The sequence below is a fragment of the Callithrix jacchus genome, chromosome 8 (genome assembly GCF_049354715.1).
Source record: "Callithrix jacchus isolate 240 chromosome 8, calJac240_pri, whole genome shotgun sequence".
NCBI lineage: Eukaryota > Metazoa > Chordata > Mammalia > Primates > Cebidae > Callithrix > Callithrix jacchus.
The window spans coordinates 22,017,472-22,044,931 of record NC_133509.1 but is presented as its reverse complement, the minus strand read 5'-3'; the positions used below and the strand labels follow the sequence as shown (position 1 = coordinate 22,044,931).

The following is a 27,460-nucleotide window of genomic DNA, read 5'->3' as shown; positions in this document are numbered from 1 at the left end:
TCTCCTAAATGGTCATTTTTCTTTATTTCCCAGCACCCTGAATCTTATGACATGGTCTGCCAGAGACTTCAGTGTCCTGCCAAGTCGCAGGCTTCTCTGATGCATGGCACCTGGGCACTCTGCCAAAGAGCTGAAGCTCCCAAGGCTTGGCCAGGGCTCTCCAGCTGTGCTGTTTCTAAAAGTCATTCTGGGTGAGATGTAGAACTGAGTTTTCCCAGTTGCCCAGTCCTCCTCCCATGAGGACAACACTGCTTGCTCTCCTGGCTTGCCTCACCCATCCAGGAAAAGGTCGGGAAGGGCTCCAGGCAGCAGCCATCTCCTAGCTGAAAGAAGCTGAGACCTGGGCCTTCCATCCAGTTTATCCTGGAGCAGGTCCGTTCCCCGGGGAGGCTCAGAGTAGGCCCTGGCCAGACCCCCATTCAGCAAATGACGGAATCCTTCTGTTTTGCCAACATCTATCTTCACCAACTTGGCCTGAACCCATTTGAATGTAGAGGGATACCCAGAAGTCCCAGGTCAACTCTGCTGGAAGCCACTGTGCTGGAAGAGGACTTCTTTCACTTTGTCCACGATGGTCCCCACTTCAGCCATGGCCCCCAGACCTGGGAGCAAAATTCCATTGTGGCCAGACGGGCTGACAGTGCCTGCAGCCCTGTAGCCCCCTGCTCAGTGCTCCGAGTGCTCCACCCAGAGTGCAAGGCCTGAGAGGGCCAGGCCCGTCTCTGCCTGAGCCAAACACATCATATCCCTACCGAGACCCCCGGTCAGGCCCTGGGAATCATTCAGTAGTCATCCTTAGCGGTGTGTGGGCTGTGTGCCAGGGACTTTACCCGTTCCATCCCATTTTATCCTACCAATCTGGAGGCAGGAATTGCAATTCCCATTTTCCAGCTGAGAAAGCTAAGCTCAGAGGAGAATGGTTTGCTAAGGTCGCAACAGGCCAGGAACTGAACAGAGATGTGACCCCAAAGCTGAGCCCCTTCTATGGCCCTGGGTTATAAGGCTGGCAAGACACCCACCTTTGTCTCCGCACACCAGCTTCTTGGCCACGCAGGGGATCTCGACATAGCCAAAGGCCTTGAGCTGGTCGACCTGCTGTGCTGTGATGGGGTGCTCCCACATGGCAGTGTTCATGGCCGGGCAGAAGATCAGGGGCTTGCTGCGGTCCCAGGCCCGGATGATGCAGGTCTGTGAAGAGGGCAGGGGAAGTGGGGGGTCCTGCTGCTCTGTCTGCCACCCTCCCCGCCACACTCCAGACCCCACAGCCAGTAGCCCAGCCATGGGTTTGGGATGACTGGGCACAGCCTGCCTGCAGGGAGCTGTCTGGTCCCTCGGGGGTGGGGGCTGTGTTTCCTCACCTCTCTCCACCTCCCCACAGGCTCTGGCACAGGATCCTACACACGGGAGGTGCTCAACTAATGCTTACAATGGCCCTGCCACCTCCAGCAGGTATCCCCGTGCCCAAGCCTCCTCCAGGTATGCTCACACCTCCTGGGAGAAGCAACCCTGGGGAACAGAAGGCAGCCTTTTTTGGTTACACCAGAAAGCAAAGGACCAGGCTGCTCCTCAGGTGGGGCCTATCTACCCAACATCCGTTCTCTGAAGCCAACTAACGTGTGGCAATGAAAACATCTGCCATGACCAGAACCTTCTCATGTATAGGGTCTCATGAACCCTCACTGTGACCTTATCAAGAAGGTGCTGTCCCATTTCACAGATGGGAGCTGCAGTATCCCAAGAGGTAAGCAGTCATCCAAGCTCACACCGGACAACAGGCGCCACCCAGGCAATTTCCACTGTACAGCCTCACCACCTCCCAAATCCAGGCCACCCCACCAAGACAGAACTGAGCAGCGGTGAAAAAGCCAACCAGCTCAGAGTCTTTCGTGCCATGGATTTTGAAATCATGTAGCCCTGAGTTCAAATCCTGGCGGCTCTGTATTTACTAGCTGTGAGAACCCAGACACAGGACTGAAGGCCAGGGCCTGGCTTCCTCTCTAGAAAGGTCCCTCACTGGGCAGCTGTGAGGACTGAGGTGAGAATGGCTGCAAAGCTCTGAGCACAGGGCCAGGCACAGGGCCCAGCACAGCACAGGCTCCAGGGCAGGGCCTCCTGGGCTTCCCACAGGCGCAGGCTCCCTGGGCTGGGGGCCACCTGGGGGAGAGAGAAGCTCCCTGTGTTCTAACTGCTCCAGACACCCCCACCAGGGCTGTGAGCCCCTCAGGGTGACAGGGGCTGGAAACCCCTCCCAAGGGAAGCTCATCTGGGAAAAGAGTGAGGGAGTCCAGAGAACAATACCCTGACAGGCCAGGACCAGCACCTCCCCCAAGTCCCAGGTCCAGGGAGGAAGCCGGACAGTGAGGAAGTGGGACGGCAAACAGCCCTGGGACCCAATGCTTGCATCAGCCGACACCAGCGTTGGTTTCCCACCAAGCCCTTTTAATACGCCGGCCGGGCTATGAGTGGACAGTTTCAGTCACACTTCCTCTTGGCTCCGTGCCACCTGCAGCTTCTGCAGAAGTCAAGAGCATATCTAGAAGAGTCGCTCCGCTGTGTGCAGGGTGGGAGCAAGGGCTGGGCTGGGCTTTCTAAGTGCCCTCAAAGCAAATATACCAATCAGGGTGAAAACCAGCACTCCACCTCAGCTCCTCCGAACCCACGAAAGCAGGTGGGGGAGAAGAGGGCCTCAGTTCCCACATCTCTTTGGCCAGTGCTGTATTCAACACTTTAGGCTCTGCCCCTGGGAATTCACATGGGCAGGGGAGAAGGCCTAGATCCCAGTCAGGAGACCGGCTCCCAGCCAGACTGGTGATCCAGAGAGACTGTCTGCTTTTTCTGGGTCTGACTGCCTGTTTAGCACATATAGGCCAGGGCCTTAGTGGGCTAAAGGACAGAGAGAGATGAGCCTGGAGGCCAGAAGCATGATCACATCTAGCACCCCACGCTCTGGGCGCTGGAAAAGGAGAACTGCTGAGGGAGGAGCAGGCTCAGCTTCCTTTCAGGGATGTAGGGAGAAAACAGTACAGAAAGAGGACACAGCCACATGCCACCAATGTCCACACTTCAAACTGTAAAATTTGAGATTCTTTGAAACGTCTGTGACTTTGAGGGAAACCCTTTGAGGCAAATAATCTGGGGGCTGGCTGGTCTTGGGAACATGTTTCACTGCCCAGCCAACTCTGGAGGAGGGAAGCCCAGGGATTTCATGAAGTGATGGCAGCTTAGAAGAAAAAGGAAGCTGAGCTTTCAGGAAGAAAGAAAGCACCCTTGCAGAGCTGGCCCAGGCTGGGGCTTAACTTCCAGAGGCCAGAGCTTCGCCACACCAGCTGCTGCTGACCCACCAGTGGGGAGCCTGGAGATTTGGTGAGACGGTGCTGGCCATCTCTGGATAACTCTGACCCAATTTGATGAAAGCGGACAGGAAACTCAACCGTTCCAGCTGCTGCTGCCATGTCAGTTGTGGCACCAGCCCTACTGGGAAGCCTTTTTGATGTTTGTTTTTTGAGACAGAGTCTCACTCTGTTGCCCAGGCTGGAGTACAGTGGCACAATCATGGCTAACTGCAGCCTTGACCTCCTGGGCTCAAGTGATCCTCCCACCTCAGCTTCCCGAGTAGCTGGGGATGACAGGCATCCACCACCATGCCTGGCTAATTTTTTTGTATTTTTTTTTTTTGTAGAGATGGGGGTTCACCATGTTGCTCAGGCTGGTCTCCAACTCCTGGGCTCAAGCAATTTTCCTGCCTCAGCCTCCCAAAGTGCTGGGATTATAGGCATGAGTCACCACACCTGGCCTTTTCCTTTTTAATTTTTTAAATTATTTATTTATTCATTTATTTATTTTTTAATAGAGACGGGGTTTCACCATGTTGGCCAGGATGATCTCGATCTCTTGACCTCATGATCCACCCGCCACGGCCTCCCAAAGTGCTGGGATTACAGGCGTGAGCCACCGTGCCCAGCCCTTTTTAATTTTTTTTAATAGACAGGGTCTCGCTATGTTGTCCAGGCTGGAGCACACTGGTTATTCTGGCTATTCACAGGCACAATCAAGGGGCACTGTAGCCTAGAACACCTGGGCTTAAGCAATCCTTCCACCTCGACCTCCCAACTAGCAGGGTCTACAGGGAAAGCCTTCTTGATGACACTGCTCCTGGGCTCTCTGTTCTCTGCACTCCCTACCCCTGCTCCTGGCCATACAAGCTGTTCTTCTGCTCACTCTGTGCTCTTATTCAAATGATGCTTAAATTGCTGGCAGATTCTCTGAGGAGTGCCTTAAGAGCCCATTGATAAATGTACAAGAACACTCATCTGTGACCCCAAAAAACATCCTACCCCAGCTTCTTTATTCACCTTCTCCACCACATTAAACTCTGAAAAACTCCCAGCTACCTGCAGAAGTAAAACTACTAGTTAACCTCAACACGGAGTAAGTATTTTGGTGGCATGTGGATGTGTCCTACAGGCTCAGCACTATAAAAGGTGGTGACTCTGTAGTCAGAGGGCTTACTGCGGTCATTTAGGACTGTACCGCTCACCAGCGCACACTCCCTTCCCACCGGCATGGGTGATCAAGCCTGGCACTCTCCCTCCAGCCTGGGAGCTCCCTGAGTTCTGTGAGGCCCTCAGCATAGACCCTAGTACATGGTAGACAAAAGCTCAATAAATGAGGTGGGGGGTGGCAATTAGGGAGAGGGAGGAGAGAATCACTCCTAAATCTTCCCAGGACAATCATATAAACAAAGGCAGCTCCTCTCTAAGGGCAACAGCTCCCTGGGGGTGTCTTAGGCCTAGGACAATGCCCGCTTTGGACAGCTGGACTTCCATTTCTCCCTACCACCCATCAGCTCCCGCCACTGCCCCTTTCTCCCCTTCCCCTCTAAGCTTCCTCTAGTATATAGGAAAGCTACAAGGGCAAGAAAATGTGCATGAGCCATCTATGAAGAAGTGGACACCCAATCACATTGCCCACGTGTATACCCAGATCCAGGGAGAAGTCAGAGCTGAAGCAGCAGGTGATGGGGCTTGGCAGGAGACAGTGGAAGGGCACACCAGGCAGCCCACGGGGAGGGACAAAAAGCAAGGAACAAGGGGCTGGCTTGTGGACACCTGACTGGGCACCAAGGGCAGGAGAGAGGAGGACAGTCCCGGAGAGCAGTGGCAGGTCAGGCTGACCCATCAGGACCAGGGCTGTGCCCACGTGCTGCAGAGGTGAGAGCACTGGGGGCGATGCAGGGAATGGGGGAGCACGATCTCCCTGAGCAGACCAGGGCCCCCCAGCAGCAGGTCTCCACGTACAAGGAAGTCTGCAGCTCAGCAAACTGGGAGTGAGGCCCAGGAGGGACGAGGGCACCAGGGCGTCACTCACGAGCAAGTTGTCACAGATGCCACTGGCCACCTTCCCCAGAGTGTTGGCATCAAGAGGAGCCACCAGCAAGAGGTCTGCCCACCTCCGCAGGTCAATGTGCAGAACCGGGTCAGAGCGGCACTTCCACATCTGGCAGAGGGAAGAAAAGGGTCAGTGTGGAGGAAGTAGGATGCAGCGCCAAGGCAGGCCAGGCACGGTAAGTCAGGAGGTCGAGGAGCCCTCCCACCTGCCCTGCCCAGGCCGCCTCTGTTCCCTCCCGAAGCTAAGCCGGCGAGCACTAGCCATGGAGCCAGCAGCCAAGAGAACCAGGCCCGAGGAAACAAGCGCCCCTTGTCTCTGAGTACTCCCTTCATGGTTTGGCTTTCAGCAGAACCGACATCTGGCAGGGAGCTCCTGGGCTGTCTGCTTGGGCTGTCCAAGCCAGTGGAAGGCTCTGGGGCAGTGAGAAATGGAGGGGGTGGGGCGGGGAAGACAGGCCAGCCAGAAATGTTCTAGGCTGAGAATGCTCGAAAATGCCTGGCAGGGAACCCCTGTGAGGCCCACACTTAGCGTCTGGTGAATCAGCCAGTGCCCACCCATCCGCAGGGGAGATGCAGCAGAGCCCGTCGTCTGTGGGAAGTGAGGCATTCTCTTCAGCCCTGACGCCAGGAGCCACGTGGACAAGGGTGGTGGGAACAGAGCTCCTCTGTGGTTTCATCAGCCCAGATAAGTACAAGGACGCTCAACTTCAGGCACCAGGCCAAAGCCCAGCTCCGCCTGGGCTGGGAGGAGACTAGGGCCTCCTGCAGGCCAGAAGCTAGACAGATGTTTTCTTCATTGCCTCTGCCCAGAGGGCCCTGACCTCAGACTTGAGTCCAGCCTGCCTGTTCCGGCCGCCAGACCATAGTCTGCAGGGAGGACTGCTCTGTCCTGCTGGTGGAAACGCAGTGGAATTCAGCCCAGGGGCCCCCAGCACTGACCTCCCATTCGTCAGCGTCACTGTAGAGGGTGACAGGAATGTCCTGGGAGCTGTAGAAATGTTTGGCTCTCTCAGTTGTGACCACTGCTACTTCCAGCTGTCACCAAGAAAACAGGGGTGGTGGGGCAGGAGGAAGAAACTGTTATCAGAGTCACAGACCTGGAGGCCACAGGAGGGTCAGGGCAGGCAAGTGCTATCTTCACAGGCTGGTTTTAGAGAGGACTTCCCTCCTTAGCAGCAAGCCCCATGTCTGCTTAGCTACTTCTGCTGTTACCCAAAGGTCAGGCCCTATCAGGTGTGGCTGTTTCACTTCCCCATCCGAGGGGTTGCTGAGAAATGAGTCACCAGCTGCCCGTGTATACAAACCTGCAAGCTCCTGCCACTCAGGCAGAGGGAGGCCCAGTGGCAGAGGCATAAAAGTGACAGGAAAGGAGCTCAAGGCCAGGGTCACAGAGACCACAGCAGGCAGGGGAAACCACCCAAGGAGGCTCATAGGTCCTGAGTTCTGTGCCACGGGGTAGCCCTGCCCTCTGCAGGCCAAGGCACTGGGGGCTAGGTGCAGCATGACCTGTGTGCATGCATGCCCCCAGGAGAAAGCAATGTTCCTTCATGTACTTCAGAAACAAGGCCTTGAGGGCGCAGGCTGCAGACAGGCTCCAGGGAAACCCAACTCATGTGCCCTACACTCATGGGGTGAGAATGAGGTTTACCCACACACTACCCAATTCACTAAGGAATTACTAATGCAAACCAAGGCTGCCTGCAACCTGCTTAACAGATCACATGGCTGGGAGAAATAGCATGGGAGTGTGGAGAGCACTAGATGGGTTGGCCAACATTTGTAAAACAAGATTTTTTTTTTTTGAGATGGAGTCTCACTCTGCCACCAGGCTTCAGTGCAGTGGCATCATCTCAGCTCACTGCAACCTCCATCTCCCAGGTTTAAACAATTCTCCTGCCTCAGCCTCCCGAGTAAGTAGGATTACAGGCACGCTTGGGTTACAGACCCCTGCCACCACATCTGGCTAATTTTTGTATTTTTTATTAGAGATGAGTTTTTACCATATTAGCCAGGCTGGTCTCGAACTCCTGACCTCAGGTGATCCACCCGCCTCAGTCTCTCAAAGTGCTGGGATTACAGGCGTGAGCCACTGCACCCAGCCTGTAAAACAAGATTTTAGACTAACAAGCTGACCAAGAACAGGGGCCCAAAGGAAGTAGCTGGTGGAGAGAGGGGGTATAGGAAACCACACCTTTGGGGAAGCCAATGAGTCAAGAGAGGACATTTGTTTCCTCTGGACATTTTTTTTTTTTTTTTTTTTCTTTTTGAGACGGAGTTTTGCTCTTGTTACCCAGGCTGGAGTGCAATGGCACGATCTCGGCTCACCACAACCTCCGCCTCCTGGGTTCAAGCAATTCTCTTGCCTCAGCCTCCAGAGTAGCTGGGACTACAGGCGCACACCACCATGCCCAGCTAATTTTTGTATTTTTAGTAGAGACGGGGTTTTACCTTGTTGACCAGGATGGTCTCGATCTCTTGACCTCGTGATCCACCTGCCTCAGCCTCCCAAAGTGCTGGGATTATAGGTGTGAGCCACCACGCCGGGCCTCTTCTGGACATTTAACCAGAAGAAAGAAGAGTCAAGGGTGACAAGGACACAACCATCGACCAGCCAGAGCTGTAGTCGTGTGGACCCAAGTCTGGGCCAGACCCAGCCTGCAGATATGCTGTTTGGCCTACACGAGATTATAGACATTTTAGGCTGGGCGTAGTGGCTCAGCCTGTAATCCCAGCACTCTGGGAGGCCGAGGTGGGCGAATAACAAGGTCCAGAGATCGAGACCATCCTAGCCAACATGGTGAAACGCCATCTCTACTAAAAATACAAAAATTAGCTGGGTGTGGTAGTGGGCACCTGTAGTCCCAGCTACTCAGGAGGCTGAGGCAGAATTGCTTGAACCCAGGAGGCAGAGGTTCAAGCAATTGAAAGTGGTGAGATAGCACCACTGCACTCCAGTCTGGTGCCTGGCAATAGAGCAAGACTCTGTCTCAAAACAAACAAAAAAAAGACTATTGACATTTTCGAGCCAACACATGCAAATTGGAATATTTCACCTAGAAAATTCAGTTTCCTGGGTTCTTGTGAAATGCTGAAGGCTCGGTCAGCACTGCTGGACACATATTCTGACGTGAGAGCGACGTGGTCCCTAAGGGCTGCCTCTCACTCTGTAGGGCGTGGCCATGCCAATTCTGCCTCGCCCTCACTCCTCCCTACTGTCTCTCTGAGGCACCCCTCCTTGACTGTTTCCTGCATATTGTACAGGGCAGGGTGGGAGACACATCCATCGGCACAGCAGCTAGGAACAAAGCTAGCACCAAGGAGTAGAAGTCTCAGAGAGGAAGACTGAGGAAGAACTTCAGAAAGTCTGGGGTTCCGGGTTCTATCGACTTGTCCATTCTCCATCTCACTCCCCCTTAGGATCTACCATGCCCAGAACCTGCACAAAACATCAGCGACCTTTTCAGAGCTCCCTCACTTATTTATTTACAGACAGGGTCTTATTCCATTGCCCAGGATAGAGTGCAGTGGCATGATCATGGCTCACTGCAGCCTCAACCTCCCTGGGCTCAGGTGATCTTCCCATCTCAGCCTTTTGAGTAGCTGGGACTACAGGTGCACGTCACCATGCCCAGCTAATTTTTTTGTATTTTTGGTAGAGACAGGGTTTCACCATGTTGCCCAGGCTGGTCTCAAACTCCTAGGCTCAAGCAGTCCACTCACCTTGGCCTCTCAAAGTGCTAGGATTACAAGCATGAACCATCATGCCCGGCCTAGAGGTCATTTAAAGCAAACCCCCACTGAATGCTGGAGTCCCCCTAGGATGGCCCTGAACAAGCCTTGCCCAGTTCTGGAGTAAGATGGCAAATGAGCAGGGCTGCCTTATCCCTCCCCAGAACCCAGCGTGGAGATGCCCCTGGGCCAGCACAGGTGGAGACAGCAGGGCAGGGTGGGGCCATGCTGAAGTCCCTGTCTTCTTCATTGGGAAGACATAAGATAGTGATAAGGTAAAGGAGAGGGCATAATAAGTTAGGGTAACCATAAGAAGAATAACCTATACCTTTCAAACCAGCAGAAGGAAATTCAATCTACACATTGAGGATATGAAAAGAGAAAAAGAAGCAGAGAGAACATGAGAAAGCATTTGGCCGGGTGCAGTAATGGGATTATGCTCATCTCTGTAATCCCAGCACTTCGGAAGGCCAAGGCAGGCAGACTGCTTGAGTTCAGGAGTTCAACACCAGCCTGGACTATATGGTGAGACCCTCATCTCTACAAAAAAATACAAAAATTAACCACGCATGGTGGTGTGTGCCTGTAGTCCCAGCTACACTTGGGAGGCTGAAGTGGGTAGATCCCTTGAGCTTGGGAAGGCAGAGGCTGCAGTGAGCAGAGATCAAGCTACTGCACTCCAGCATGGGTGACAGAGTGAGACCCTGTCTAAAAAAAGAAGGAAAGAAAGAAAGAAAGCATTAAATAAGACAGCATAGGTAAATCCTAATATAATAATAATTATAGTAAATGTATACCAGGCTTATCTCCTTGATTAAAATTCAGATTCTCATCTTGGATGTTGTTTAATCCATCAATATGTTGTCTAAAAAAGATACATTTAAAAAAAAGAACACATGAAGGTTAAGCAGAAGAAAAAGCTTTTAGTTAAGGTAAATTCTGCTCCCTCTCAGAAGCCCAATAAAATAAAAGTAATTTTTAAAAAAGATCTAAACTCAGTGGCTCATGCCTGTAATCCCAGCACTTTGGGAGGCCGAGTCAGGCAGATAGCTTGAGGCCAGGAGTTCAAGATCAGCCTTGGCAACATGGTGAAACCAAATCTCTAATACAAAAAAAAAAAACTAGCTGGCATGGTGGCACACACCTATGGTCATGGCTACTTAGAAGGTCAAGGTGGAAGGATCACTTGAGCCCAGGAAGTCAAGGTGGCAGTGAACCAAGGCCACGCCACTGCACTATCTAGCCTGGGTGACAAAGTGAGACCTTGGGGAGGGGAGGGAAGGGAAAGGGATGGGGAGGGGAAGGGAGGGGAAGGAAGGGGAAGGGAGGGGAGGGAACAGAAAGAAAGGAAAGAAGGAAGGAAGGGAAAAGAAGGAAGGAAGGAAAAGGAAAAAAAAGGAAGGAAGGGAGGGAGGGAAGGAAGGAAGGGAAGGAAGGGAGGGAGGGAAGGAAGGAAGGGAAGGAAGGGAGGGAGGGAAGGAAGGAAGGGAAGGAAGGGAAAAAGAAAAGAAAAGGAAGAAAGGAAGGAAGAAAGAAAACTCCCAAGAACAAAAAGAACAACCACCAACAGCAGTTAGGAGGTGCCAGTGTGCTTTGAGAAGATGGAAGTGAAAGGAAGCACTAGCAGAGCAGATCCCACAAGATCAGATTAGATGAGATGAGAAAAGAAAATAGCCAAAGCCTACACAGTAGCTGAAACACAAGCCAGTTAGAGCCCAGGAGCCCAGGACTTGGAGGCAGTGAAGACCTCAAAGGTGAGCATGAGGCAGAGAGATGAACACAGGAGGACTGGCTTTTGACCTGCAGAAGGAAGAGCTAAAGTCCCCCAGGTCTTCTCCCCACCCCAGGCAGCAGGAAATAGGACCCTTGAAGAGTTAGCACAGCAGAGGTCAAAGGAGTCCTGGAGTAGAAGTGAGTATCTACAGACCAAGCACAGAGACCCAAGCCTGCTTCCCCTACTCAACCCTCAGAATGCTAGGTCAGCCAGGCAGGAGGCTGGCAAGGTCTTTCTGCAAAAACCAAATAACCCTGGGGGTAGGGAGATGTGGTAGGGAAGGAAACCTTCAGATACGGAAGTCAGAGGTCCACCAGCAAAAGATTTCAGTCCCAGCTGAGTACCTAGCAGTGGAGTCCCTGGCAGTGAAGACAGAGTTTCCAATCAGCTTTTGGCACCCAATTAAGAACAGCCAAGGAATGTCAGATATTTGAGAAGAGCCCTCTAGCAAGAAATAGATGACAGAAACAAATGGAAAACAGAAACCCAGAGGCAATGCAGGGAGAAGAAAACGTAAAGATGAGAGATTATACTCAAGAAACAAGAACATAACACTTTCTAAAATGAATATTCAAGGAACAAAAAGGAACTCTTAGAAATTAACATCATAAATAGTGAAATAAAAAATTCGACACAAGTTTAAAAGAAATCTTCCAGAAAGGAGAACAAAAAGATGAAGAGACAGATAGTAGTAGGAAAAAGATGAGAAAATCGGATCAATTCAGTAGGTTAAAAAAATCTGATGATTAAAGAGTTCCAGAGAGAACAGAAAAATAAAGGAGAAATTTTTTTTTAAATTTAAATTTCCCAGAAGTAAAGAATCCATGGGTGAGAGCCATTTCCTCTGCCTGCAGGGCTCTGAGAAGCATCCCCACTGTTGCGTTCATGAAGAAACCGGAGCATGCCCTGCTGCACGCCTATCAGTGCAGCCTGAGCCATAGCAGTTCTTAGGGTCACATCACCCTGCTGATGTATGGAGTTTGCAATCAGCAAAAACTCAAAAACATTCTTCCCATTCATGCTGCTACTAAGCCGCAGGCCCCAGACTGTATGTGAGCAGTCTTTTTCTGGTCCCAAATGCAGTCCCTCACATTTTCCTGGTAAATTTCCCCTTACCAGAGTTGGTCTGCTATTTGCTCAGCCTACAGAGAGCTCCTGAGAGCACAATCCTCTCAGCCAGCACCACCAGCAGTAGCCCACAGACACTAATCCAAATTATGAACAGAACAAAGTCAAGAGCAGAGGCCACCCACAAGGTCCATAGGCATGGGTGTGGCAGCAGAGCAAGGGGTCAGAAAGAACCAAAAAGAAACTCTTTCCAAATTGGATCTTTCACTGGTTATAACATGCTGACAGCATTCCCAGGTGATCCATCAAAGGCCTCACCCAAATCGAACAATACTTTGTCTACTTTCCAAGATATAAACTCAAATTGATATGCCTTCTTCCTAGTGATCCCAATCCAGCTTTTCTTAGTACTTATAAGCCTCATCTGTAACAATTTGTGGAGCTCACTGCCTTCACCTTTTTGATAAATAGACATTAGCCATCTCCAGCCCCTGGCCCCTCTGACGTTTCCCACACTTCCTGTAGGTCACCAACCACAGCACCCTAACACACCAGGAGAGAACTTTCCCAGGACAGGAGATGAATCATCTAGCCTCAATTTAGGTCCCTCTTACCACCACAAGCTCGAAAGAGAAGATGAACACAATGAGATTCCGTTTATGTTCAAAAAAAACAAAGACCAAAAAACAGAGTCTTGCTTTGTCACCCAGGCTGGAGTGCAGTGTGCAATCTCGGTTCAGGACAACCTCCCCGGTTCAAGAAATTTTCCTGCCTCAGCCTCCCAAGTAGCTGGGATTAGAGGTGTGCGCCACCATGCCCAGCTAATTTTTGTATTTTAGTAGAGATGGGGTTTCACCATGTTGGCCAGGCTGGTCTCAAACTCCTAAGCTAGGGCAATCCACCTGCCTCTGCCTCCCAAAGTGCTGGGATTACAGGTGTGAGCCACCGCACCCAGCCCCTCCCATTTCTTCTTGTCCTCTGCTAATGTTACCACTGGCCTCCAGCACCAGACATTGCTTCATTGTTCTTCCAAATAGATAGAACAGCACTCTCAAGCCTCCTGAGTTTTGTCGTAAGCTTTAGCTCACCCTGGTGGGCTCTGGACCTCTCTTCCTTCATCTCTGGCTACACTGTCCTCCTTTCCACTTCACGGTTTTCCAACTCCTTCAACAGAAGCCTTCATGTAGCCAGAGACCATGTTTCTGCTGATACTCCCCCTGCTTCTGCTCATGGGGACCACCATCTTTCATTCCTATGAGCTTCCAAACCATCCTGAACAATTTGCTACGTAAAAATGTCCCAGATTCAGCCGGGCGTGGTGGCTCATGCCTGTAATCCCAGCACTTTGGGAGGCCGAGGTAGGTGGATCACGAGGTCAAGAGTTCAAGACCAGACTGGCCAACATGGTGAGACCCCATCTGTACTAAAAAATACAAAAATTAGCTGGGCATGGTGGCTTGTGCCTGTAATCCCAGCTACTTGAACCACGACCTGGGAGGCAGAGGTTGCAGTGAGCCGAGATCACGCCACCGCACTCCAGCCTGGGCTACAGAGCGAGACTCCAGCTCAAAAAAAAAAAAAAGTCCCAGATTCATCGCCTCTATTCTGAAATTTGGAAAGCTGCTTCCTGAAGATCTAGGTCCCCCACTCTCCCCACCTCCCAAACCACCTTCCAATTCGCAAAGCAGAGGACCGTGCCTACTGCCGGCCTTCATCAGCCCCATATTAGGTGTCAGGCATGGTGGCTCATGCCAGTCATCCCAGCACTTTGGAGGTGGAGGCAGGCAGATTGCTTGAGTTCAGAAGTTCTGGACCAGCCTGGGCAACAGGGCAAAACCCCTTCTCGCCGGGCATGGTGGCTCACACCTGTAATCCCAGCACTTTGGGAGGCTGAGGCGGGCCGATCACCTGAGGTCAGAAGTTCGAGACCAGCCTGACCAATATGGTGAAACCCCGTCTTTAACAACAACAAAAAAAACTCTTCTCTACAAAAAAAAAAAAAAATCATCATCAATCATTAAATTTTAAAACAAAAGAATTGTCCCCAAATTGGTAATGCCTTTGACTCAGGGGCTCTCTCCTCCCCCTCAGCTCTACCCTTTCTTCCCTCCCTCCATCCTCCCTCAAGGTCTCAGAGCCTTTAGACCCCCCACCAGCCCCTGGGGAGCTCCAACCAGGGGGTCCTGTTAAGCGCTCACCCTGCTTGAGATCTTCCCTCCAAGCTCTTTGTCTAACCTCTCAAAGGCGCCAAGATCTAGCCACCCTCCCAGGTTAAGCAGTCACATTTTTAAGGAGTCTCCTGGGGTCAAGGTCTTCACTAAGGGGTAAAGAGTGTGTGATAGGCGGGTCCTTCCTGATGCCCCACCTCTGACCCCACTAAAGCAGCTGACTCTCCTAAGCGCTGGCCCTGACTGACCCCAGTGTGGTCTAGCAAGCCCAGACTAGTTTTTCTGGTTTTAGAGGGATGTCACTTGATCTGATTCATCAGCCCTATGGGCTTTGTTCTTTTATTTTCATTCATTCCACCAAAAGGTCCTGTGAGCCAAGGGCTGGGTCCTGGGTCTGTACAAATTAAAAAAAAAAAAAAAAAAAAAAAGCATGTATTACCTTCTAAGATACTAAGTAATTCTGACTATTTGCTCATTTACCTTGACCTTTTCCCAGCAAATGCCAAGGAGCCCTGGCAGGGCGGAAACTCCCTGAGGGCAGGAGCCTTCTTGGCTTTCTTATACCTTTGTGGGACCTGGAAGAAGCAGGACTGGGCATTAAAAAACAATCTCCCATATACTACAGAATTTCTGAAAGGCAGCTCTGAGCTTGGTCCGCTGCTGACACTACTGAGATAAAAGTAGTTTTTTTTTTTTTTTTTTTAATTGGAGACAGTCTTGCCCTGTCGCCCAGGCTGGAGCGCAGTGGCGCGATCTTGGCTCACTGCAACCTCCGCCTCCTGGGTTCCAGAGATTCTTCTGCCTCAGCCTCCCGAGTACCTGGGACTACAGGCGTGAGCCACCACGCCCAGCTAATTCTTCTATTTCTAGTAGAGATGGTGTTTTACCATGTTCGCCAGGCTGGTCTCAAACTCCTGGCCTTAGGTGATCTGCCTGCCTCAGCCTCCCGACAAGGTCCTGGGATTACAGGTGTGAGTGCGGTCGACCTACCGTTTTTACAGCTAATGTTTTTAACCTGTATCTCTTTATGTATAATGTGACTGAGGCTCGGACAGACCTTACTACATAAGCTGCCTGCATTTCATGTGGTATTTATAGAGATTCCTTCCTGAAGCCAGTTGGCAAATCTGGTTTCCTTTTCTTTGCTGAAGAAACATCAAGAATCTTGATCTGGGTCTGGTCAGGAGAAATGGAATCAGAATTTAGAGCGATACCTCCCCTCTCTACTTCAGGCTCCCAGTGTGGCCAGGCTACTTCTAGGGCAGATTATCAAAGGCACCTGTGGAAAGGCTCTTGGTAGCAATAGGATGAGACAAATTCCTTGGCCTGGGTTTCTACCGCCAAGTCCATGCCTGGCTTCTACCCACTAGAACCAAGAACCAGTAGCACCACCGTCCCTCAGTTAGGACAACCAAAAATGTCTATGGACATTGTCCAGTGTCCCCTGGGAGGTAAAATCGCCCCTGCTGACAACCACAGCTCTAAAGCATTATCCATAAAGAGCATTTCCATCTCTGCAATGATGGGAACCGCCCTTCCTGTGCTGCAGAGTGTGGCAGCACTGGCTGCATGTGGCCACACAGCACCTGAGGTGTGGCTGCTGTGACTGAAGAACTGCATTTTTATTACATTCTAATTGATTTAAATTTAAATTTGAATGTGGCAAGTGGCTGCCGCATTCAAATTGAATTTATCGGATAGCACAAATCTGGCATATACAAGAAAAGGAGAAGAGCCCAGCTGGAGCCAGCAGCTGAGCGGCTGGAGAGCAAGCGTTTCTGGTAGGGCATGATGATGGCTCCACTGGAGACCAAGGGGGATTCTCAAGAAAAAGGGGCAGGCATGCACTTAAACTGTGACAAAGCAAGGAATCCAGGGCTTTGGTGGCCCAGGCCTCTGGGCCAGGACATATGGCAGAGGATCCTGACACTGGGCCTGCCAGTGTTGACGCTGGCATGCTCCAGATCTGTGCCCAGGACCTAGCGGCCAGCCAAGAAGCTAACACTAACCTGAGCATGGGAGTGGCCGGTATATCCTAGGAAAAAGGATTCTCAGGGCCCAGTGCGGTTGACACATGAGGTGGGGGAGCTGTGGAGGAGGTGGCCTCGTGAACAAAACCCCCAAGGGAGTTCTGGTTGGCTCAGTGGGTTCCAGGGCTCATGATCATGTCTCGACTCAGCAAACATTTACTGAGCCTCTTATATGGTAGGGGCAGGGCTGCTAAGCTCCAAGCCCCACCCTCTGCTAGGGCTCAGTCTAACAGATATGTGGGGTACAGGTAGCCCGACTACAAGACAGGCCAAGATAGGAATCCCCAAATTCCACCATCCTCAAGCATTGGTGAGCTTGAGCAGAGAATAAGCTCCAGGTCTGAGCTCCTCAAGTTCGCTTGCCGATAGGACCCAAGAAACCTGGCCTCAAGCCCCAGTTCTGCTAACTCACTCACTAGCAGGCTGTGGGTGAGCCCCTCTTCCTGTCCCTGGTTTTCCCTTATGACCCATACATGAGCCATTTGGACCACATGGTTTGTAGGGGTCCAGCCAGCTCACTGTGCCACCCTAGCCCTTCTGTGACCCTGACTCTTTCTCGCTGGGCTTGGCAGGAAATAGCCGCTCTCTCATCTGCCCCTGGGGAAGCTGGTGTTCTGGTTGTGTCAGATCCTCGTGCCAATCCTCTGTGTGCTTCCCCAACTCCAGGAAATTCTCAAGAAGGAAACCAGAGAGGTGGTCTACGAATGCCCTGCACAGGGACGTGGTTCTGGGCTATCTGGGAAGGACCCTGGGGTGCAGGACCCTCTGACCAGCAGCCAACAGAGCTCTGTCCCTAGAGAAGCAGGCGACAGAGCTGTAGGCCAGAGGAGGAAGGGGCCAGCCAAGCAGGTGGAGGCACAAATAAAGGTCTCCGGGTTTCCACAGCAGGACCACAGAATGGGCAAGTGGCCCCCACCCAGAAAAAAAAGGAACTCCTCAAACCAGGCCGTATGTCTCCTGCTCTTTCCTCAGTGAATGCTTAAAAAAAACACACACACACAAAGTTACCAAGAATGTTCCACGATATTCCCACCAAAAGCCCCACTGATTTAACAAAAGCACACACATACACATGTTAGAAAATTAAAACCGAACAGAATGATACGAAATGAAAAACACATTTCCGTTCTTCCGCTGGTCCCTGTCCACAAAGGTAACCACCTCCAGAGGAAGAAACACACAGAGTAACTCAAGAAATGAACATACTGAGGGAATCAGGCTGCACACCAGGGATCAGCAAACCTTCTCTAGAAAGGGCCAGATGATGTTTCAGGCTTTGTAACTCTTCCACTCCAGTAGCAGGAACGCAGCCATAGGTAGCACGTAAATGAATGGGTACTGTTGTGCTCCAGTAAACGGTTTTGGACCTGAAATCTGAACTTCATATCACCTTTTCATGAGTCACAAAATACTAATTTTCTTTTGACTTATTTTAACCATTTTAAAACGTAAAAATCAGGCTGGGCATAGTGGCTCACACTTGTAATCCCAGCACTTTGGGAGGTGGAGGCAGATGGATCACTTGAGCCCAGGAGTTTAAGACCAGCCTGGACAACACAGCGAAACCCTGTCTGTACAAAAAAAAAAAGGAAAAGAATTATCAGAGTGTGATGGCATGCCTACAGTCTCAGCTATTTGGGAGGCTGAGCTGGAAGGACTGCTTGAGCCTGGGAGGTTGAGGCTGCAGTGAGCAGTGATTGCACCACTGAACTCCAGCCTGAGCAACAGAACAAGACTGTCTCAAAAATGAAAAACTAAATAAAAATTAAATGTAAAAAGCATTCTTAGCTGTAGGCTATACAAAAAAACAGGCACTGGACCAGATTTGGCCTGGGGGGCCCAGTTCACTAGCTACTACACCTTGCTGATTCTGCTTCTATCTCCAGGGTTGCTCCCATCAGCACAAAAAGAGCCACCCCATTTTTCTGAACCATTGCCAAGGAATCCACTGAGAGACTGTCCCACAAGTGATAAGGGCACCATAGCTCTCTACTGCTGGACATTTTGTTTGCTTGGTTTTGCTTTGAAATTATAAACAATGCTATAAGGAACATCCTTGTACTTTGTAAATACACAAGGGGTTTAATCCTGTGGGTGAAGCAAGGCCTATGAATATGTTTCATTTCTTTCAATATTGTCAAGTGATCCTCCAAAAAGTCAGAATCTACTCCACGTTGCGTATGAGCAGAGGCTTCTTTTCCTCACCCTCGACAGACCTGGATGTCCTGATGGACACCCCAAAAATGTATCCTTCTCTGAGCCCAGGGCCAGCCTACTCCTTGAGTGGGCGGTTTTCTCTATCTTTAGAAAAGCCCTTTTGGCTCTGAATTCTGCTGACACCTGCCCTGGCAAAAGCTAGGGGGACGCCTGTCTTCTCCCAAGTCTGAAGGGTGTGGAGGAAGGCGGTCAGGAAATGCCACCCCATAATATGCGGCTTTGGTATGCTGATTATTTCCAACCCGAAGTCACTTGGGAGGAAAAACAAATGCAGGGAGGAACTTTCTCTGAATTCCCCTTAGCTGCCCAAAGGGGGATTCCCCCTTGTCCTGAATCCCCCTCCCTGGGAAGGGAAGACTGACTTGTTGACAATCTGCTGAGACATCTTTTATTATCTGAGAAGTTTTTATCTGTCTGACAAGACAACCTTTATTCCCCATACAATTCCTCCCCTCATGCTTCCATAACCTGTGTCGCCATCACCCTCAGACGCCCAAAGCCCCTATCCCCTTCTGTAGCTCAGGCTGCTATACACTTCAGTCACCTCACCCTTCTGGGAATCTCATATTTTGTGGTACACCCATGGGCAGGTATGTCATTAAATATGGTTTCCTCCTGTTGATCTTTTTGTTGTTGTTGTTTTGAGATGGAGTCTCGCTCTGTCACCAAGACTGGATGTGCAGTGGTACCATCTCAGCTCACTGCAATGTCTGCCTCCTGGGTTGAAGTGATTCTCCTGCCTCAGCCTCCCGAGTGGCTGGGACTACAGGCACCTGCCACACCCGGGTAATTTTTGTATTTTTAGTAGAGTTGGGATTTCACTATATTGGCTAGGGTGGTCTCAAACTGGCCTCAAGTGATCTGCCCACCTCAGCCCAAAGTGCTAGGATTATAGGCACGAGCCACTATGCCTGGCCCTGTTAATCTTGTTTATACAAACAAGTCCATTGAACTCATAGCCCAGCCAAGCAACCTTGCAAGGTGGAGGAAAGCATTTTCACTCCCCTGCATGGACCAGGCTGACAACCCCAGGGAAGAAACTGCCTGAGCTGACAACCCAGATTTTACCGCCACTCAATTACATGACAACTATGGAATTGCACAACCCCCTTGTCCCTGAAGCTCCTGGGCCCCAGGACCTTCTCTCAGGCTGCCTTTGGGTCCTAGTCCTTTTTCCTGTACATCTAGAATCTTCTAACACCGGTGCCAGAAGAGGCCCTGGAGATGGATTACTTGAGAACCTGCCCCTCCTTCATTGTATGGATAAAAAACTAAGGCCAATAAGAACTGACTTACCGGGGGTCCCAGCATCAGAAACGTGCTCAGCTGCGTCTCTTGAGACATGATTGTCTACCTGCCCCAAAATACTCAAGGTCGTCTCTGCTGGTGGCTGCTCTCCCCCACTCCTGGTGTGTGAGGCTTGTGTCGAATCCACGTCCCTCCACCACCCCTCTCAGTCTCCCTGATTTAGCTACCTTGAGGTTAGCAGCTTTCCCAGGAGGTCTGGACATACTGGTCCATCAGGAACAGTGATGGACCAGATCTGCAGAATCCTCTGGCTCCCTGCAGCCCACACCCCAGCTGTTTGTATGCTAGACAAAATCTGGATGTACCTAAGGAAGTTCAGGAAAGCCTTGAACACGTGAACCCAAGACTCAGCAGGCGAAGAGCTGAAAGTGACTGCTCCAAGGGACAAAGACGCTCCTGCAGGAGTTCCAGCAGGAGGCAATGTGGAGATGAGGGCCATCAGGGAGTGAAGGAGAGTGCTCAGGGGTAGATGCCACCACTGGGGTCAACACAAGGCAATCCAGGGATGACTTTTGGATCCCAACACCTCCCGAGGGCCCCGACAAGCAAGGCCAGGCTTGGTGAGCCGCCTACCTGCAGATGAAAGGCATGGGGCCCTCCACAAGAGCAGGTGGACTGTGGCTTCCATGGCTCTTCCCAGTGAGCTGCCTCATGCCAAGTGGCTGGCCCAAAGGACAGGAACAAGGGGAAAGGACAGGGTGATGGCCAGGAAACACACATAGCATGCCAGGCTCCACACTGAGTCACTGGCACAAGACTATTTCATCTGTGTCCTCTCCCACCACAGCCAACATCTCAGGGAGCCTGACAAGAGCCTGGGGGATGGGCAGCAGGAATCACCCATTTTCAAATGGGAAAGGCAAGCTCCAAGAGGCTGAGACGGGGAGCCCTCCCTCCCTCCCAGTTCAGTGCCCTCTGCTGCCTCACTTTCAGCAGCATCAACTCTAGCCAGGAAGGGGAAGCCAAGTCCTGCTCCAGACATGGCCTGCCCTCCATGGGGCCCAGGCTAAAAGGCCCTGGGATGGGTGGAGTGCCTCCCTGCTCCAAGCAACCCTTTCCTCACCACCCCCACCAACGCTGGTTGCGTGGGATGAGAGGAAGCGGTGGGGTTGCCATTTCCCTCCCCTGTGAGGCTGCCCATCTGTTTCCTGGGATAGGACTCCCCGCCCCTATCCACCCCCAATCCGGAAACACACTTGCTCTGGGGCTATGGGAAAAAGGAATTGCCTGGCTCCCTTCCTCCCCAGGGGGTGGTGGCAGAGGCTCTCGCTGCTGCAAACACTTCCAGGCCTCCAGCCCTCAAGGTTCTAGCTGGCCAGCTCCTACCAGTGGTTCTGGGTACACAGTGGGTGGCTGGGCCTAAGCAGCACTGCCCTAAAAGCACAGCACCCAGTCTCAGAGTGCCACGAGACTCTCCTCCCTCCCCTGCTGAGGCCTGGTTGTCATCCCTGGCTGGCAGCTTCATAGTTTACCCCAGCCCTTGGGGTGGGGTGACGGGGTGATTTTCTGAGTGGAAGTTGGTAAAGTAAAAAAGTGAAACATTTCCCAGCCCAGCCCCAGCTAGAGGGACCACATGGTCATCTGTGACAAAGCACCGCCCCCTGCTGGACATGCCAGATATGGCTGCCTGGGCCACCCCACCATGGGTGCTCAGCCAATACGAGAGAGGGAAAAGCCAGGCCGGGGGCCCAACAACTTCACAAGACCCCACTAACACTGGGGCCAGTAACACCAGCAGTGTCTAAGGCAACCTATGGCTCTATGTCAAATGAGTTTAAAAGAAGGGGCCAAAACCACAGGGGCTGGGCTGGGGCAGACAGGGAAGGCTTTGCACAGATGAAAAGGAGAGGAGCAGGAGAGGAGCAGAGAGGGCAGCCAGCCAAGGAGGGACCAGCCACGCAAAGACCAAAGGGGTAAGACAGACCAACAGGCCATGCGCGGTGGCTCACGCCTGTAATCCTAGCACTTTGGGAGGCCGAGGTGGGTGGATCACCTGAGGTCAGGAGTTCAAGACCAGCCTGGCCAACATGATGAAACCCCATTTTTTTAAAAAAATAAAAGACCAAGAAAGGGCCCTGGAGACCCAACTAGGAAGTGGGGCCACTGCCTGTTAGATTTCACGCTGTTTAAAGCCGCGGACTTCTGCGCCAGCACCCCAATATAGAAAACAGATCCAAGTTGAGGTTCTGGCCAAGGATGGGGGCTAGAGTCCCCAACCCCAGCACACAGTCAGGGGTCGCTGGGGCATCTCTGAATCCCGGAAGGAGCAAAGTTTGAACCTAGAGCCTCAGGCAATGGGGTTTCTTTCTTTTTTTTTTTATTTTATTTTTTTTTATTTTTTCAGAGGAGGACTCCCATTTTCTCTTCCTTTTTTTAAAAAAATTTTTTTTTTTTTCTGAGGAGGGGCAATGGGGTTTCAAAGCATTTGACTGACAGGACAACCATGGGGGTCTCACGAGGTGGGAGAACAGAGCAGCAGTATTCAAGACAAAATGAAAGTGGGGGCGGGGAAGTCCCGGGCAGGAGCTGGGACTGAGAACTTGCTACGCTTCTCCAGGCAGCCCTCCTCCCACACAGAACCTGGCAGATTCTCAGGATCAACGTATGGGAGCCCAAATCCTCCTTCACTGGGTCCTTTCCCAGGCTCCCCTCACACTCTGTCTGGATTAGCTCATCTAGCCCCTGATTATACTGGGCACTGGCCTCTGTCTCCTGAATCCTCCACAGAGCACCACACACACAGGACCTCCACAAACATGATTACCATGATAAAGAAAAAGAACATCCACGCACTGCAGAGCAATGGGCAGCCCTTGGGAGCAGCGTCTCCCATGCCAGAGGCTGCCATGCTTGTCTGGTGAGGATACTCACCCCAGGAATGTCCAAAAGCTTTGACACCAGAAGAGGCAACTTGAGGGCTGCAACACTCCCCGTGACACCCACAAGAACATGGAATTTTCTCTCCACCAAGGGTGCAGCAGCTGGACAGGAGGCTTTTGGTTCCATGTGGGGTCTGGTGGCTTCAAGTTTTGGGAGCCTGCCAGGACTGGGCTCCATACAGCTGTCAGGATTTAGCATCTAAAAGCAGAACAAGGGCCACCCCTTCATTCACACAGTCTACGAGAATGCATTGAGCGCTATATGTTGGGCCCCAGGCCAGATGCTGAGGCAGCGGAAGGGATCAGCAGTCCCGGCTTCTGAAAGGACACAGTTTGATAAGAAAGTGACTTCCCCACACATGGGCCAGTCACAAGGGAATGTGGCAGTGCCATGGGGAAGGGCTGTGCCGGGTGCCATGGCTGCTCAGAGTGACTGTCTCTGGAAGTCAGAGCCTGCATCCCAGAAAAGAGGATGTTCGGGTTGAGTCCTGAGGGACTATATTCCAGAGACGGGAATAAATCAAAAGAAGAAACAATCTTGCAAAGGTGAAGGTCCTGAAGGAGGGTTGTAGGTTGGGGAGCAGGGAGTGGCTTCGTAGTGAGACTGGAGTGTGATATGGGGTGGTGGAGCGGCAGGAGGGGAGGCTGGAAATCAGGGTGAGGCCAGAATGTGGTGGGCAGCAAGGGCCAGGGTGAAAAGTTTCGGTTTTAGAAAGATAATGCTGGCACTTGGTGACAGTGTCAAAGAGACCCTGCTGGTGGAGGGACAGGAGGGCGAGAGGAGCTGCTACGGTAGACTGCACTGACTGGCAAAAGGAGGTGGCAGGAGGGGATGGGTTCCACAGGTGCTCGTCAGGTGGAAGCCAGGTTTTGGTGCTCCAGGGAGCCAAGAGATTTGCCTCTCTGTCCCTGACCGTTAATCAAGATGGGTACCACTATACAAATCAAAGCCCAGGAAGAAACGAGCATAAAGGGGATGCAGCCACCCCTGGAGACCAGCTGGTTTATTTCTTCCTCTGGCTCTCAGATGTTGCTAGAAGTGGGTGCTCATGATAATATGGCTGACAGACCCCAAAACCTACACGCAGCAGGTTGGGCCAGCAGAAAGTGCTTCATCAGCAACCATCACTGGGAATGATTACACTGAACGCCACGCAAAGGAACTGTGGGAAACACAGCAGCTGTCTCTGGGGGATCTGTAGGTGAGTTCGAGATGACAGGAATCACACCTGAAATTATTTGAGATCAGTCCTTCCCTGGGATGTACCTTTTTGGTGATGAGACTCAATTTACACGTTTCCTGACCTCTCCCTCCAACGGCAAGCTCCCTGAATTCGTGACCAGGTCTAACTGCCAACCACCAGTCCACTAGCTGGTGGTCCCGAACATCTGCTGAATAAATAATCATACCCTCCTCCCTTGCAAATACTCTGCCACTGTAGCAGGAAAGCAGACACACACACACACACACACACACACACACACACACAATAATAATAATAAAAAATAATTATACCCTCCAAGGCAGTGTGAGGCAGAGGATAGATACCCAGCCTGTGAATCATAAATCCTGGGCCCTGACCATAGTGTGCTCCTGACCTGGAGTGACGTTGGTCCAGCGTCATTCCCTCTCTGGACCTGTCCCTTCATCTGAAAAATGCAGAGGTAGGACCATATGATCTCTGAAGCACCTTTCAGCAAAAACTTTCTGAATCAATACATGAAAGACAGCAGTAAGGGGCTCTCCGTACAAGACACAGAAGGTCCTAGAAGATGCACTCAAAAAAGAATCAGCAGGGCAAGGGAAATCCAGGCGCTGCCCAGGAAGCAGTGCTGGTGAGTCGCCCAATGGCTACCTCCATGCCTGAGCATCTACAGGGGCCTGCCTCCTCTTCACTCAGAGGCCCGTTGGCTCTCCAGCCTCTCTGCCCAGGATTTGCCTTCAACACTTGGGCACAACCCACGTGGGCTGAGGATCATGTTTGTCTCCATCATCCCACTTCTCAGCAGGGATTAAGCACAGGCTGGCTCCCTAGAGCAAAATCACCCAAAGTTTGATTTGCCAGTAATCTCAATCTCTGCTCCACTGCAAGAACCCAACCAGGGCGATACTTGGCCAGAGTTGGAGAACTGAGTTTATCCAGGGAGTGGGGAGCCTGTTAGCATCTGACAAGGTACAGAGGGCCAGCTTCTTCCCAGAACACATCATTGGTAGGTGATGGAGGCACATTCTTTGTTCTCCAGGGAAACCTACTTGCCAGATCTCATACCTGACCCTGTCCCACCCTAGCCAACAGGAGCCAGGATAGGTAGATTCCTGCAAAACCAGAAGCCACATTTTATCTCTGTGGCCCCTGAACCTCTTCCACATCAAGCTGATCTCATTCCTAGGAAGCAGGTTACAGAAAGCAATCAGTTAAACTTGGGGGCAGGAATCTGTATTAGTGATTCCAACTGCTTCCCCACAGCAGGCACTATAGTCCAAAATACAGTAATTAGCCTGCTTAGCAAAGCTGTACTAAGGACCAAACCTACCTATCTTCCTAAAAAAGAGGGGGTGTGTGTGTGTGTAATATACTTGAGGAATACAGAGTGGATCATTTAACCAACATTTGAAGGCGAGGTCAAATCAGTTCAACCTGAGAATCCTAGGAAGACTGACAGCTGGCAGGATTCCTTTGTTTGCTTGCAAAGAGGATCACATTTTAAACCAGCAAGTCTATTACTGTAACCAGATCCTGTTGGAGTCACCTATTTGCAAAGCAAGGGTAGATGCAGACAGTGCCTCACAGGACTCCTGAGTAGCAAAAAGAGTTGACAAGCAGGCAGGTTATAAGGCTACAGGCTGTGAGTACAGAGCCTCAAGATCCCAGGGCACTAGCCATGCAGGTAAGCCACAGCCAGAAAAATGGCAGCTTCTCTGTCCTTTAGACAGGGACAGACAGAGCAAAGAGCCTCAGCTTGTGATGTTTAAGTCTCCTCTGATGAGTTTGATTCAGGGAAGAGTTTTAGGTTTCAGGGAGACCTGCCAGTCCCTATATGGGCAAAGGTGGAGCTGGGGCAGAACCAGGGCTAAAGACAGGAGCAAGGCAAGCAAGGCCAGACAGGATGTAAGCTCAAGCTCAATACAGGAAGGATGAGAACTGGGCCTAAGACAAAGCAGAACCAAAGAAGGGAAGTGGGTGGTGGGTATGCAGGGATCCAAGATCCATTATGAGCCTGAATCCTTCAGCCTAAGATCAAAGCCCCTCACTACTGGCTGCCCAGCTTCTGCTCCAACTTACACCTGTAATCCCAGCAATTTAGGAGGCCAAGGTGGGAAGACTGCTTGAGCCCAGGCACTCAAGACCAGACTGGGCAACACAGCAAGACCCCAGCTCTACAAAAAAATTCAAAAAGTAGCCAGGTGTGGTGGCATACGCCTGTGGTCTCAACTATTTGGGAGGCTGAGGCAGGAGGATCACTTGAGCCTAGAAGGCTGCTGTGAGCCACGTTTGTGCCACTGCACTCCAGCCTGGATGACAGAGCCCGTCTCAAAAAATAATAATAGTATTACAATAAAAAAGTGTGTAACTATTTACATAGCATTTACACTGAATCAGGGTTTATAGTAACCTAGAGATGATTTAAAGTATACGGAGGGGTGTGGTGCACGTGCCTGCAGTCCCAGCTACCTGCGAGGCTGAGGTGGGAGGATCATTTGAGTCCAGGGAGTTCAAAGTTGCAGTGAGCTATGATCGCACCACTACACTCCAGCCTGGGCGACAGAGTGAGACCCTGACTCAAAAAGAGTATACGGAGGGCTGATGTGGTAGCCACACCAGTAATCCCAGCACTTTGGGAGACCGAGGAAGGAGAATTGCTTGAGCCCAGGAGTTCGAGATCAGCCTGGACAACATGATGAGACCCTGTCTCAACAAAAATAAAATTAGCCGGGTGTGGTTCCAGCTACACGGGAGGCAGGAGAATCCGTTGAGCCCAGGAGTTCAAGGCCACAGTGAGGCATGTTCCTCCCATTGCACTGCAGCCTGGGTCACGGAATGAGAACCTGTCTCAAAAAACAAACAAAAAAACATATATATATATGTGTGTGTGTGTGTGTGTGTGTGTGTGTTGCAATTCCTTGTGCATACTGAGGAATGAATGTACCTAACGCACGCACTCACACACCTGAGCTACTGGAAGCAGCGACTGCGTACAGCTACTTCCCAGCCACTGAGAGATGTGGAAACCCTGCTCCAAGGCACCCACCATTCAACTTGGGAACCTCTCCTGCTCACCATCTAGCACCTGCTTCCAAATACGTCAAAGACAGGAGGAACTTCTTTTCTGACAAAGTTTGGCCTAATTTTTAAACGCCATTCAGCGCTTTTTGGCAGGCCTAGGGATATTTCCAACATCCCATGGCTTTCCTTTTTCTATTTCATCCACTTTTTAAATGTACTTTGGGCAGCCCGGGTAAGCGCTAAGTGTGAGAAGCTGACATGGCCATCATTTAAACTAGATTAAACGACACTGGACACATAATCGCAAGGCAGCAGAAAGTCGGGCTGGGCGGGAACAGATGCAAACCCTCCACTCCCGGGCTCTGGGGTCCCTCCTGCTCCAGGCGGCCCCACCCGTACAGCTGGGAAAGTGAGGTCGCACAGACGCACAGCTGCCAAGCAGAGCTTTACGGGCACAGAAGGGAAAGCGAGGACACACACACAGACAGCAGAGGGCCCACGGTCGCAACCAGAGCTCCCCGGGCCTCCCCTCCCGCGCCGCCGCGAGCGCCCGGCTTCCCAACCCCCCTCATCTGCTCACCCGCGCGAGGCGCGTCTCGGGGTCGCCGCCAAATATCGCGGTATCTCGGCGGTCCCTACCGTGTACTCCAACTGGCACGCCTCACGAGAGTACC

General features: G+C 51.5%; 1 protein-coding gene across 6 annotated transcripts; it reads right to left on the bottom strand.

Moving 5' to 3' along the window:
- Positions 1 to 7: 7 nt before the first annotated feature.
- PPCDC (phosphopantothenoylcysteine decarboxylase) lies at positions 8 to 27,460 on the bottom strand. Of its 6 annotated transcripts, none has more exons than XM_078333718.1 (6): positions 27,367 to 27,460; positions 22,553 to 22,759; positions 6,327 to 6,422; positions 5,298 to 5,496; positions 1,020 to 1,188; positions 8 to 602 (listed from the first exon to the last, which is right to left on the bottom strand). In XM_078333718.1, exons 2-6 carry the CDS (start codon positions 22,757 to 22,759, stop codon positions 584 to 586), a joined length of 690 nt encoding a protein of 229 aa, XP_078189844.1. In that variant the 5' UTR covers positions 27,367 to 27,460; the 3' UTR covers positions 8 to 583. The 6 variants fall into 6 exon arrangements, with proteins under 6 accessions (XP_078189844.1, XP_002753396.1, XP_009003525.1 ...); XM_002753350.6 differs by having other exon boundaries at positions 5,368 to 5,496; XM_009005277.5 differs by lacking the exon at positions 22,553 to 22,759 and having other exon boundaries at positions 5,368 to 5,496.

Bases quoted from the DNA above. Each gene is read 5' to 3' on its own strand.
- PPCDC (XM_078333718.1), bottom strand. From the start codon at position 22,759: ATGCTAAATCCTGACAGCTGTATGGAGCCCAGTCCTGGCAGGCTCCCA. The intron at 5,497-6,326 runs GTCAGTGCTGGG...TCCCTCTGCCAG, and splicing joins GTGACGCTGACGAATGGGAG to ATGTGGAAGTGCCGCTCTGA. The intron at 1,189-5,297 runs GTACGTGGAGAC...CCCTCTTCACAG, and splicing joins GCTGAGCTGCAGACTTCCTT to ACCTGCATCATCCGGGCCTG.